The sequence below is a fragment of the Orbicella faveolata genome, unplaced genomic scaffold (genome assembly GCF_042242905.1).
Source record: "Orbicella faveolata isolate gen_17 unplaced genomic scaffold, um_ofav_v1 contig_26, whole genome shotgun sequence".
NCBI lineage: Eukaryota > Metazoa > Cnidaria > Anthozoa > Scleractinia > Merulinidae > Orbicella > Orbicella faveolata.
In genome coordinates, this window is record NW_028301554.1 from 13,564,989 (window position 1) to 13,580,164 (window position 15,176).

Sequence of the window (15,176 nt, forward strand, 5' to 3'; positions counted from 1 at the left end):
TGTGGGCCTAAAACCGTTGTTGTTATTATTATTGCCAATTACTACACAGGCGAATACTTCGCTGACATTTACAAGATTGGTTTGACGATGGCTATTGCTACTCAAGAGGACTAACAAGGACCAGTAGAAATCAATACTTTCATTTAACTTGGCAACTATGTCAAGAATCAATAGGTTTAATCTGTTGTGGCACGTTGCTTCTCTGAGAATGCATCTTTGAGCAGAATAGAATATGTAGGTGTCTTATCCTAGCTTGCTAGTCCAAGTAAAGAGCGCGGTGAAAACCACGCCCTTATCGGTCATTTTGGTCTTAACTTATTATTAACCCACAAATTTAATCACTGATCACTCTAAAACGTTTTTCCTTGCAAATTCTCTTAACAATCCCTCTTATTGGTAGCCCCTTCTATTAAATAAACAGATCAACTATGACCTCAAAAATTGGTGAAATTCGTGTAGTGAGCTACATGCATGCTCAGAACCAAGTGTTAAGACGGAATCCACCAGAAGTTCAAGTAACAGGTGGACACAAATCTAGTACCAAGATTATTTACATCGTATTGCAAACTTCTGTACGACTGTTTTAAATATCTTCTAAAAAAATCATTTCTAGAAACACCAAATGTGGAAAACGAATGTTGAACTTCGTATGAAACACTTGAAAGTACTGGTAAAATGAAACTGATGATGAAATTTTGCCTGTGTTTGCACAAGTTCTCTGAACTTTGAAATTTAATTTCTCTCGTTCCCGTGGGAAATTGTTTTCGGTGTTACTTCAGGCAATTATATGTGTATTTAGCTTTAAGAAAATGTAAAAATGACTGTAAAATACTGGAAATTATTCTGGTACCAGATTTTTGTCCACTAAAACCTGAAATTGCTCGATTTTCTATCGGATTTCGTCTTAACGTGAATTTCCCCTAATGATTTTGCTGAACCGTTAAATATTGCATACAGGGAAAGTTGTATTAGAGACTGCCTATTGGGAAATCGGTGCAATGAGTAAGGTGGTTCACTTAGTCACGTCACTCATATGATTTAGAAGCCCACCTGCCCAATTTTCAGCGCCTGGTTATTTTTCGGATGAGCTCCGAAATACGTTTGATTGGCCCACAACTGTTATGGTGAAAGATAAGGATAGACAGCTTCCAGCCTGAATCGACAAATCGGATGAGCTCCGAAATACGTTTGATTGGCCCACAACTGTTATGGTGAAAGATAAGGATAGACAGCTTCCAGCCTGAATCGACAAACATCATGATACTAGTAAGTTTGTGAATCCACCTGCACACATATATCACAAAGAGCAGCGCTGTGCTCTAGAAGCGCCCAGGTGCCACAGGTAACTAACTTTGGCCTTTGGGTGACTGGAAAAACTCACTTTTTTGATATGGCCTTAACTGCTGGACACCCAGGATTTCATTGTTGGGAACCTTTGGGTTCCTCTTAATTTTTCTAAGACCACAGCCTTGGTGATGAGCGATCAATGCTGGTATAAGTACATTATGTGAGCTGCTGAGAAAATAAGTTTGTAGAAATAGTCATCAAAATAAGACAAAGGCATTTCTTTCTTTTGTATATTTAGCCACCAGATCACAACGTACTGAACTTTCACTGACACAATTTCTATTTGATGAGCCTCTTCCAGCCCCACACTACTATTTGCTAGTCAAGATATCCCGCTTGGGTTTTAACTTTCAGTATAGATGATATATTCTTAAAATGAACTTCACAGTGGTCATGAGTCTGTACTGGGGCATATTGTATAACATAACTGATTCAGCTATCTTGCCTTGGACTGTCTGGTATCTGTATGGCATGTTCCTGTGTACGTCTGCAAAAACCCTCTTAGCTGAAAATTTGACTGGAAACATAGTTAATTAGGTGAAAAAGTTAAAAGGAATTGAACAAATAATCAATATTGCTTGTTTTTCTGTCCTTTGCTATAATATGCCTCTGGTGAAACTGAAGCTATGCAGTAAAAAATGTTCCTTGTTCACCACAGTGTTACACATTTACATTATTACATAATTATTACATAATAATTATACTGCACAATTGCCAATAATATTGGCAATTATTGTCTACAGGAGAGAGAAATTCTATTTACACACGAAACCATACTCTATGATACACGCTGTGATAATTATGGATACAAAAGGGTTACCTTGGGAAGAACAATCTTATTACTTTTTGCCTGTAACCCTTAATAAAATACTAAAACCTAATTTACATTACCTATCATAACATTTAATTAATTAATCAATTAATTACGATGCATTCAAAAATAAGTTACCCGCGGGATAAAAACAGGTCATCACAATAATATTGCATTTATACAGCAATTCCACAAGGAAAGTTAAAGCATTCTTTTTGAAAGATCTCCAGTGGTTAGTGAAGGAAATACAGCATCTTTCTTTAAGAAGTATATTTTTCATTATTCAGTGTAATCGTGCAGATCTGAAAATCAAGAATAAGACAGAACAATTAAGTGGTGTGCACAATCATATTTAATAGTCTGTAAATGGGTGTTCCTCATTACAAGGGGAAGTCTGATATTCATGTAAAAAAAATTTCATACTAAAGCTGTTTTTTTTTTGTTAATCCAATTCAACCAATAAGATGCTAAGAGGTTAATGGGGAAAATACAGAGTGAAAGGCAAAAGTAGTAACACCTTGAAAGACAGCTCAGTTCAGAACCTTTTACAGACAACAAGAATGGGGCTGATGAGCTGCTGGTTCATTTGAACACTGTTGCTGCATGTCATTCCCACTACGCCAAGAGAGAGAAACTGAAAACACCTTTAACTTACCCCAGGCGGTCAAGGCGAAACTGATCTTCTGTTGCAGCATCAGTGAGCTCTGAATCCTGACCAGATAACATCTGAAAGCCTTCTACATCTAATGGATCAAGCACAACCTCATCAGATGAGTACATTTCACCAGTATCATCTCCTCCAATATGGGCCATGGCTGTACTAAGATCTTTAGCAAAGTCTGATCTTGCTCCATCATCATCTATTCCAGTTACAATTAAATCTGGTACCCGTGAATGACCCGGCCCATAAAAATGCCCTAAGCTAGGCATTCCTTGCCCTGGCATCGTTGTTGGTGTTTGTGCTAGCAAAGTTTGGAAGGGAAGTTGCATTGAAGAATTCAACATCCCTCCTACTGCCATTGGACGATGCACTGAAAATTGTTCAAGTTGTTGTAATGCTAGCGTGCTTGCCTGTTGTGTTTGCTGCTGCTGTTGCTGTTGCTGTTTAAAGTAGAGCTCTGGATTAAATGATGACAATGGACTGGTTGGTAAGTTACCAAAAAGGGGTGTCACTGGTGACGATGATGTGGGAGAAAGAGTAGGTGATGCACTTGTTGTAATGGGTGAGCTACCATGTGAGCTGAAATCGTTATTTGGAATATTTCCCTGTGGATACAACTGGAATTGTTGCAATCTGTTTTCAAGTGGTGTGAGATTTACATCCATAAGTGGGACTTGGTTTGTGTATTGTGGCTTTCTTAACTGCTGTTGATTGCCTTGTTGCCGTCGAACAGGACTCTGTCTTGTTTGCGACACTGGAAAAGGCTGGGTAGGTGACAACACCTGATTTACTTGTTCATCAGTATCGATGGGTGTTTGTAGTGGAGACGGAATATGCAGGTTTGTAAGATCTGGAAGAGAACCACCAGTATTGGCAGCGGCTATTGGCAAGTTGGGTCCTGTCTGTGACATGTGTTCTGCTGATGGGTACATCCTGTCAATCAACATCACAAAATGAAACAATTTTAATCATGATGCATATGTCAAGTGATATATATCTGGTTTAATTTCGAACCTAAGACCAACTAGATACAGCTTCAAGTTTGTGACAAGATTATTTCATTAAAAGCAACATTTCATATTTTCAAATAAAAAATCCTTATGTGATGTCCACAGTGACAAAATGCAAAACTTTTTCACTCATTCTGAATACATGATTGCTAAATTACTACATGTACATTTGCAGGTTGGATATGCATAATTTTTAATTGATTAATAAATACTAAATATGTACATATACAAATGGTGACAAGTGATTTCACGCATGTTTTGTCAAAATTCTAATAATTTACCAAGCCTTTAATCAACGGAAATTATTAGAATTTTGACAAAACGCAAGTGAAATTATTCCTTATTTTTACAAGTACACCATTTGATTACCTTCCAATATCATGGGTGACAAATCACATTGACAATCCTGGATTTTTCACTTGTCTACTGTATCGAAAAATTTCATGCCCAATGTTGCCATGGCAATTTGGTAATTTCACATGTGAAATAATAAATTAATGAGATTTTGCCCAAAATTTAAGGAGTAATTTGCCACCCCTGATATTAATAAAAATTGTCATTCGATGAGTCACTGTTATCTACAGGCAAGAGAAAACCAAAACAACAGCTTAAAGTCTTACATTCCAGAGACTTCACATGACTTCGGTCTTGATTGAGGACTACGAACCTGTACAATAAAAATATTGGTGAGTAGATATCTTACATATAGGCTTGCATTACAATAGACAATAGAAACTGTCATAGAACTAATCAGTTCAATTACTTGAAGCACGCCACATGGATCAAAGTTAACCAAAATTAATCTCTAAGGAAACTTTGTCACCCTTTGATTAAAGGAAACAATGTTGTTTTAATTCACATTTTAAGCAATTTTAAATTGTTTTGGTTTGGCCATCACAAAGAGAGTTTTCAAGCTAGACTTTTCAGTTAAAATATTAGAACAACTTCCAGGGTTCTGCCAAAAATTTGAAGTAAGTGAGAATGATTTGTTGTAGCTCTGGCACTAGGCATTCAGAACTCCCCCCCACCCCCAACCCCCCCAAAAAAAAAGAAAAGAAAAAAAAACCAGGAAAATGTTAACATTGTTTCTTATGCACACTTCACATCTTGAGTAGACAGCGTGCAAAGGATTATGTAGCAGTGCTTTTCATCAGTTGATGGTGCTTATGGAAAACACTGAACTCGCATCAAGAATGGGATCTGCAGAGCTCACACAGAATAGAGAGCTCAACAGCATATAAATTCAAGTCTAACAGACACTCATTTGCCTTCACTTGGTTTTAAATTTTGTTCTAGAACTATTGTCTAGATGCTTCAACATCATTGGTCTGTTTACAAAAATCATTTCTCACTGCACTGTTCTCAATTACGTTTTGATAGGTCAGTTTCCTTCTAGTTGGTCCAGATCAAGTAGTCATACTATAATTATTATTTTCTAAAACCTGACTGAAACATAAATTGATAATTGACTTTGCATAGCCGGATGCAAATACTTCCGTAAACACACAATTTTAAGCTTATAGAATGAAGAATATGGGACACAAAACTTAATGATTCCCACATAAAATATGACATTGCTATTGAAACAATTAGATTATTTAGCACTCTAAAACTAAAATTACAGTCTGCATGTTAAATAAAATGCTTCCCACTGATTTTGCAAAAATCCGTATTTTGTATTCTTTTTTTTTGTAGAGAAACATGTGAAATGTGCTAATGGATCTGATAAATTCTACTACACTGCACTTTATGATCAATTTGTTTTATGCACACAGGTGGGCTTTTCAAAAAGTCAAAATGGAGATATAAAACTTTAATTGAAAGTTTAGCAAACAGATTGTGCCCCTGGGAAGCAATTCTGGTGGTACCTTCCTAAATCTCCAATCAATATTTCTTCCCTGCAGTGACTAAATGGGCTTGTTTGGTAGATCATATTTATTATTTATCATGGCTACAGCTATAGTTTTCTACATCATGGAGAATTAACATTGCAAATAAAGGTAATAAATTTAAGAAATGTTTATTCTCCTATTCAGTTTTCCTTTTAAATTAGACAAGGTAAAGCATACTTGATTCTTGTGATGCACAAATATCAGAATTTGAAAAATATACTCCTTTATATTGGTACTGTGTAAATGAAAGGTGATTTTTTTGCCGCAAAGTTAAATATGTTTTGACCATTTTTTTTCCTGTAACCTGATTAAGTCATCAGATCTTGTAGCATTTATTGTCCAATACCTTCTGGTAGTTATATTAATTGTCACCGGAAAAAAAAAATCTGGGAAAAAAATCTAAATAATTAAGGAAACAATCTTTTAGATTCTTGTTCTTTACAAGACATATACCGTTGCTTGCATCTAAGCGTGAACACATGACGCTGAGACATGCTCTAAATAGGTGTCAAACGTGGCATGATTGGTCATCAAACATTTGAAGTTTAGCAGACCATGGTGCGAGCTTTCACACTCACAGTTCAGCACACAAAATGGCAGAAAGATTGGACATTGAAGACTTCCTCAGAGAAATTGACCATGACCTGTGTCAATATGCATACACCTTTTGCGAAAGCGGTTTTACTTCAAATACAACCATGAGATATTGGCAGGAGCAAGAAATGCTTGCACCCAATCGGGGCATGTTTCAGCATCACAATTTTAACGTTTAGATGTAAGTGACAGTATTTCAAACTTTAATTTCACGTGCATACCCGTAACACATTCCGCAGTCCCCTAAATCATATAATTTATCTCACCTTTCTCACTTCATACGATGGCAATGTTTTTTCTAAAAGAAAATAAAGGTTAAAGGTTTAAGCCACACATAAGCTCAATACAGTTTACAATGTATCATGTTATACTATGAGATTGGTGACGCAGTAACAACTGTGATGCATACATTCACAAATAATTCACAGTTGGACAATAAGCCCACAGGTTAGGCTAGACGTGAATGGTAAACAAGGCACAGCCAAATTGACTATTTACAACAAGAAGGAAACAACCAGACTGGTGGATTTCCAATAGACCATGCCACGGCTACTACATTGTACATTACATGTATATAGATAACTACTGTTATTCCTCTCTCAAGACAGAAACTACCAATTTTACTTTCTTAATTTTCCCCTGAATACCTTAGAATTCACATGATGTACTGTACAATCAAATTCTAGGCCAGGTTTTTTCCCAGCTCTGTACTCAAGTTAATTGAGAGGTAAGTTAAGATAAGGTAAAATCTGCCTTAGGACAGGTGTTGCATACTGCCGAAACTCTGAGCATTAGGGTGACTAGGAGTATTTCTACTTTCCCCTGGATGGGATGCTAGTCCATCACAGGGTTACCCCCAGCATTAAATTTCGTGGTACCCATTTACACATCTGGATAGAGAGAGGCACTGAAAGAGTACAGTGTCTTGCTCAAACACATGTAACACAATGGCCTGATCAGGGCTCACACCTGGACTGCTTAATCCAGAATCGTGTACTTACTATTAGGCCACTCTGTTAGTGTGGGGTTTACACATTCATTTATTTAAACACTTTGAACTGATTTATCTAATGTATTTCACTTTATTACATTTTATTATTATCATTATTATTATTATTATTATTATTACTATTATTACTATTACTATTATTTTCACATTTTACAGTTTTCTTCACCATTTTTACTGCCTGATTAGCACAATATTATTAAGAAGCAAACTACAGTGAACAAGTCACTACTTTAGTTGTGTCATTTCAATTACTGTAGAAACTGGCCATACGAAATGGGTGGCTAAGTGCATTGGTTTGAAACAATGACAATTTGTGACGTGATTTATCACTGCCAATCTCTACAGACTGTTCCCAGAGATGGGTCCAGGATTTTTCTTAAGAGGGGGTGCACCACTAAGGAATGGCGTAACTGACTGGTGGAGTAAACAAATTTTGAAAGCGAATACCAGGAAGAAGGCTTCATCTCAGGGGGTGTGCACCCCCTGTCCCCCCCCCCCCTAGATCTGCCCCTGGTTCCCCACACATAATGGTCTGTAGAGAATATTATTATTGTTAATACACAAAACATTGGGTTACCTTTTGGTTTCACTTCTGCACGCATTACACTGTCATGAAGAGCAGAATCTGATGCAATTCTACATTGAGAAAAAGGTTTGCATATTTGTTAGATCAAATCACTTAAGTTATTGTGACTTCTTGGTCTTACTTAGGCAATTGTGACAACAAAAGAATACAATGCACTTGTAATCAAGTGCCTGTTAAGAATGTTTTGCTGTCATTCAAGTTTCTTTGTCTTAGGAGGCAATTCCTGAGAGCTAATGTTGGTAAAAACAAACACTGGTGCTATAAGGTTGTGTTCTACTGGAACCAACACTTTTAACCAGAGTTTGACTTGGTTGAAATTGTACTTCACATGACTTTTTCCCACCATTTTTGGTTGAAATGGTGGATAACATTGGGATCAACTGTTTCTGGTAATGTTATTTGGGTGATCAGTGTTGAGCATATTAAAAAGTACTTTTAAACTGATCTAAAAAAGTAAATAAAACTGATCTTATAAAAATTTTTGTTAAAAACAAATAATTTCTTAGCAGCCTTCTGTTGCGACACTGACACTGATTCAAGTCTGACAAAGAAAACAGAGGGTTACTGAAAATTTAGTTTTTAACAGTTTTTGTATAAGATCAACTTCATTCTTTTAGGTCAGTTTCAAAATAGTTTTTAACATGTTTTTGGTTAGTTCGGTTCATCATTTACAAGTACATACAAATACAGCACCCACAGACCTTCAGAAGTTTGAAACTGGCTCTCACTGAAAATTTTCAGCGAAGTCCTTCATAACAAAACATATGAATGCCACTCCTAGCCAGAATTTTACTGATCTTTTAATTGGTCTGTAGGTGGTGTAACCAAATGGTTTTACAGTTGAACCCCACTCTTTCCAACTCCCAGGGCAAATGAAAAATAGTTTGAAATAGCTGGAGTTTGAAATTTGCTGAATAGTAAATGACTGAAGGGTGAATCCTAGGAAAATTATTTTTAGTTCCAAATAACGGGGAATTTGAAATAACCAAGTTCAAATTAGCCGGGTTCAACTGTACCTAGAGATCAACCAGTGGATATTTTCGGGAAGGCAAGCAGCATTGATGTGGTGAAAATCTTTGTTCAAGAGTCTAGCCAGTCAAATCATGTTTATCCAGATCAGAGCCAGCTCTTCTTATGCCAAGGTCCTACTGGCTAAGAAGACACCTAAGAAGGACAGGCAGCTCTGGGACAAAAGAAGGTTCTGCTTACAAACCAGTCTCATCCCCAGACCCCTTACTCCTTACTTATCACTGACAACTACAAGCAGACCCTCTAGGAGCAAGATTGGTGTAACATGTAATAGTCCTGAGCACACACTAAGGTTGACAAGTTGGCCTTGAACTTGTTCACCCATCAAATGCACCAGCTCTAAGCCATCAAACATCAATTTTCATCCAAATGCTGTGTTGGATGAACATGTCTGATCATTTAGCCATTCCTAGATAATATATTTTCAACCAAAGTTCTACGTAAAGAACATGGTTGGATCATTTGGCAAGGTCACGACATGTTGAGTAAAAATGTTTGATCATTCAACTGGACCTAAAAGGTTGCTTTACGGTCAGACCTCATGTTTGACAACAATTGAGTTAAGAACTGAACAGAATCAATCAGTCAAATTTAACACTAGCACTAAGAACACTGAAGGAAAACTTCATCATGAACACACAGAGACAGCTAAGTGTTTGTGAATCTCTTGCTAAATAAACTATTTAGAATGTGTTTCTCATACATGCAAATAATACGAACATGAAATTAATCTCTATTTGAACATATATATAGTTCTCTAACAATCACTTAATTAACACGACCCACAAATCGGAAAAAAAAGTGGATCAGCTGCTAGGATCATCCACATATCCCGAAGTTACGGAACCTCGTGAAATTTCGAAAGTGACTTCTAATCGATAGCTTGGTGTAGTTCTCAATCGTGATAGTGTTGTACACACTTTCAGCAACGCAAACAGAACCAACAGGTGAACATCAAATCCCAACGAGATCTTATCGAAGATCGAAAATCGCGAGCCTGTTTACAGTAATGAAGACATAAATCACTAGTCACTGAACAGGTAGACTGCTCAGAAATTTTCATTTTGTGTCGAGGATAAATTTGCGCGGGAAACCAAGGGTCAATTCACCCATCAACCACAACGAGCCTTTCGCTACACAAACAAAAATCGAACCGTTCGAAATAAAAATACATCTGCTGCCACGAACTACATAGCTGAAAACGACATCAGCGTTTTCAAAAGAACAGAACGGAACCCGAAATCATAAGTAAAACTTAATAGACGTAGAATGCGAGACTGCTACTTACTACCTCACTAGCTATCATTATACACAAGAATAAACTAGATTTTAATACCTTCGTTCTCCCCATCCTTGATCCATATGTTGTGGAGGTGACAAATGGCAGCCAGAGACATGGTAAGGCGATGGGTCTATGTAATCAAGGTTAAGGCTAGATAAATCTGTGAGAAATCAACTTATTAACTCTGTCGTGGACTAAACTGGTTCATGGCAACGTATACTGTAACTTTTCCCTTTCCACATCGCTAAGATCTACACATTTATTTAACAGTTACGCGGAACACTTATTTAATTTCAAACAAATCAAGGTTTCAAAGATAAAGAAACAAGCTATAGGGAAATAGGTAAGCTAAGTACTGACAAAGTTATAATTTGTAATATCTACAAATCATATCGTGACATCTGCTTCTCAAAGTCCTTTTACTTTGACTAAGCTTGTGGTGAAAAACTCTTGTTAGAGTATAAGAAGGATATTGTCCGAAAACGATTGTTCGTGTTAAATGGAACTGTTCGGCTGCCTGGAAATCGTCTGTCCCTCATAGGCATTCGATCACCAACATTGTGCATCACTTTGAGATCATCCAGATTATTTAACGCATTCTGTAGATCGAAAGCAGTATCACTCTATCAGACTCGAACCTTCAAAACAAAATGCAAAGAAATGTACATAATCCCACAGCAGAAAATCACAATCAGAAAGTGCAAAACAATAAATGACCTGTAAATCAAGGCGGTTCTGTGCGTGTAGGCTGAAGTTCACATTCGGCAGTGATCCACCACGGTAGTGTGACTGTATTTGCTGATGTTGGGGCTTTCTGGTCGTCTTGCAAACAGAGGAGAAATCTACATTCAGCTGTGGACTGACATGTCAACAACGAGCAACAAACCAGACCCAGAAAATTATTTCCTAATAAAGAAAATAACAAATACCTCGAGCATGGACACCTCTTTCATTATCTGTTCGAAAGCACGCGTTTCCTCCTCCTGTTTTTGAGTATGCAGCGCGATTTTCTCGGCAAATTTCCGTGGGTTCGCCATATTGGAAGAGTAGGATGAAGCGTGTGTTGTCAGACTCGAGCGGCGTTCCATTTGGTCACAGGGGGTCTAAGTATCGACCAATCAGCGCGCAGTAAAACAGAGCTCTACGACGTTTCTTGTTGCGGAAAATGCAAATTGTTAGCACGAAAAATTAGTACGAATGCGGTGTGAAACGCTTGTTTACGTCTACATGGATCTGTTAAATTTTCATGTCATGGGAATAATTCTGAGATTATGACCTATTAGATATGAAAAAGCAATAAATTTACAACGACTTTTTCTTAGTAGCAATTTCCTTTGTATCACAGTTTCGACTCAGTTCGACCCGTGAAGAGACCGGCGATTAATTTTCTCATCAGATTATACTTCGCGGTAAGTCGGGGCTCACTCGATTATCGTCGGAAGTAGTCCCATCATGCAATGCAGCCTAGTAGTGCAGTTTCGCGGATATCGGTTAATTTCCATGCCATCGTCAGGCGATTTTTATAGCTTCCCTTTCTCTTTTCCATCGAACTGCTAGACGACCGACAGCTTTGCGTTGCCGCTCATGCAGAATCTTAAAGAATAGAACCTACTCGTAGGATAGTAGCCACAATCTTGGACAATTAAAATGAAAAATTAATACCACCCCTCCCCCCATTAAAAAAAAAAAAAAAAAAAAAAAAAAAAAGTGGCGCGTTTTGGGTTTAGCGCCGAGTCATCAACGTCATCATTGATTCGGGAGGAAGGGTGGTTTTATTTCTTATTTTACTCTACCAAGATTGCAGCTCTCCGGCCAAGCAAACTCTCTGTGAGTGTAGCTGACAAGACTGACAAGGTAGATTAGTAAGCGTGCCTTGGTGAGCAGTGCCGGTGTAAATTAGCACGCTAGAGATGCCTGTCCACTCCAGGACGTTGATCACACGATTTATATTTCTCGTGATCTTGTTTTGTTCATGAGCACGGAGTTCTCACAGACTCGCGTAGACAGGTGCTGTATTCAATACTGTTTCCAATGCCTTATCAGGGTGAGTTAATGTGCGCTGACTGCTCTTCGGATTGTTTTACACTCTCCCTTCTCTCTGTCTTCCATCTTTGCTTTTCAGTGGTGAACGTAACTCTGCTCTATACCGAACTCTATTTGGCGCGCGCTTTCAAAATTTGCTGGTTTACACTAAAACGACAGTAAAAACACCTGAGAGAAGTCAAATGTTTATTTCGTATTATATGTAGTTTTCTGGATTCAGTTCCCAGAATTTAGATAAAAAACGGGGCGTAAAGGAGACACTAATTTCTCTTTGCTTATTTCTTCGCATTGTTTTCTTTTCAAGACTGACATTTCCTGTCACACGCACACAGATTGTAATATTGCACGCGATGTCAATTTTTAATGTATAGATTCGTGTTATATAGATTCATCACGCAGGATTTAATAATTAAATTGAAAATTGTTGCTTGCTTAAACAAAACCCCTCCCTGAAAAAAAAAAAAAAAAGAACGAAAAAATAGCAGTCACAGTGTAGGAAGAGAAATGCAACATGTCCAAATTTTAAACTCTATATTGTTCGAAAAACTGCATAATAAGAACATGTTATGTGCAGTTATGTCACTCACGAAAATAATAGAATAGTCACGGTAGCTTCTTCAACGTGAAAAATTGCGTTTGAAAATAAAAAGGAATGTTCGTTCGTCTTTTTCCCACAAACTTTCCCCTTTTCTTTTCTCTAGTCGTTATTCGTGTTGCTCTCCAATTAAGCAAACGCCTGAGATGAAGCTACTAAATCCTATCCGCCCACTAAGATATATTTTTGGAAATCACGTAACTATAAATTTCTCTTTTTGCCACCAATATCATTCATTACCTTTCAAGTCTTTCAACATGGAAACTTTTTGCAATATCTCAAAATTCGAAATTAAAGGTGAATATATTGTTTTGAGAAGTTTTTAAGTAAATTAGCAATATTGTATTTTACGCCCACCACATTCGCCGATTGATCAACGAAACCTATCGTTCTTTATTACGTGTACGACTGCTTTATATTATTACTATAAATTTGGTGCTTGGTCAGTTGGCCACGAGGCAATTATATTTCAATCCGATCTATGCCCGCCAAACTCGCGTGTAATGAGGTTTGGCTAAGAACGTTGATCATGCATTGCTAATATACAAGTTGTATGAACATGTACTAAACTGACCAGAACTAAATAACCGTACCGTGAAGTTACCGGATAATGAAATCAAATTGCAAATTTCTTCTCACAGACGGCGCAATACGCGCGCAAAAATATTAATTGCGAGAGCCGCAAATATCTGACCCACCAGTAGCAGAGAGGTGATAGGGTTAAATGCAATGGAAACCAAAGACGATTTTCTAAGTAGTTGAAAGCAACTCATTTACTTTTAAAATGGGGCGGCGACTCCTAATATACTAACGCGTGAGTGGTGTCTGATTGTGTGCAAAAGCTGTTTAGAATGTGCCAAACCACATGAAGCTACGCTGCCTTTGACTTTTTTAACGCGAAAATGCATTTCAAATTTTCACTGAAGTAGTTCGTAAACTAATTTCTTTTATTTATCCACGAGCCAAGCGTTTCGCAAGTTCACAGGCTGTCAGAACTTTAAACACACGATATGCACTACTATAATAGAAGTTTTTTAAGGTGACTGAAATAATGAAATGCAAGGAGAATTTTCTGTCAAAATGTCACAATTAACACATCCACACAACAAACAGAGTTCGGATACATAACTTTTTTCAAATAAAAGTTGAAAAGTCTCTCTCACTATCAGTAGCGTCTTAACGCCATGCAGTTCATAATGATGAGTGATGACGACGACGACGAATAATGATGATGATGATGATGATGATGATGATGCTGATGACAATAGATGTAGGTACATGTACAAGTAAAGCGGCTGGAGGGAGTTTAAGCAAACCACGACGACGATGGCAACGAGAACGTCACCAAGCAAAAGGTTTAAGACGGAATCCACGTCCCAACTAATGGACAAAATCTTTGAACCGAGATTATTTACATCGTATTGCAAACTTCTGTACGACTATTTTAAATATCTTCTCAAAAACAAATCATTTCTAGCGACACCGAACGTGGAAAACGAATGTTGAACTTCGTATGAAACACTTGAAAGTACTGGTGAAATGAAACTGATGATGAAATTTTACCTGTGTTTGCACAATTTCTCGGAACTTTGAAATTTAGTTTCTCTCGTTCCCATGGGAAATTGGTTTTGGTGCTATTTCAGGCAACTATTTCAGTATATCTTTAGCTTAGAGAAAATGTGAAAAGGACTGTAAAATACTTAAAATTATTCTGGTACCAGATTTTTGTCCACTTAAAACTGAAATTGCTTGATTTTCTATCGGATTTCGTCTTAATGAGAAGAACAATAGCTGTGCCCGTGCGTTATAAATCTTTGTACATTTCTTTGCCGTCCTTTGCAAAACAACAACGTGAAATGATTAAGTTCTGCGTATATAGTCTACGGAAGTCTCCAGAACGCGAACGGCGACGGCTAAGTTTTGGTATTTCCATTTGGAGTTAAACGCTGTCATTGTATATTTAGCCTGAGCACGTCTTTAGAGCCCATTGAACAGATCTACACAATCACTAATTTCGCTGGTAAAATATAAATTCATTTTTGATTAGGCGTCATCCTTGGCGTCGTCGCCTTCGTCGTCGTCGTCGTCGTCGTCGTCCCTAAGTAGCAAAGAAGGGCGGCTGCAGCTGAATGAAGGCAAAAAGCAGCAAATATTTACGGGATGTCGAAGATCCAAAAACTGGTCGATACAATTTCGTTCTGCTTATTTTATTGTTTGAATTGTAGACGTTTAAAGTGTCCATCCGACGTAGCCCCATACATGGTGGGATATGTGGAACAAAACAGACGTAATGATACTAGTGATAGAAAACTACTCC

General features: G+C 37.5%; 1 protein-coding gene across 1 annotated transcript; it reads right to left on the reverse strand.

Moving 5' to 3' along the window:
- Window positions 1-1,563: 1,563 nt before the first annotated feature.
- On the reverse strand, window positions 1,564-11,324 carry LOC110063306 (CREB-regulated transcription coactivator 1-like). Its single transcript, XM_089295662.1, has 9 exons — window positions 11,151-11,324; window positions 10,939-11,043; window positions 10,692-10,820; window positions 10,276-10,352; window positions 7,902-7,960; window positions 6,582-6,613; window positions 4,450-4,496; window positions 2,814-3,752; window positions 1,564-2,460 (listed from the first exon to the last, which is right to left on the reverse strand). The coding sequence occupies exons 1-9, from the start codon at window positions 11,307-11,309 to the stop codon at window positions 2,442-2,444; spliced, it is 1,566 nt and encodes a 521-aa protein (XP_089151788.1). The 5' UTR covers window positions 11,310-11,324; the 3' UTR covers window positions 1,564-2,441.
- Window positions 11,325-15,176: the final 3,852 nt, after the last annotated feature.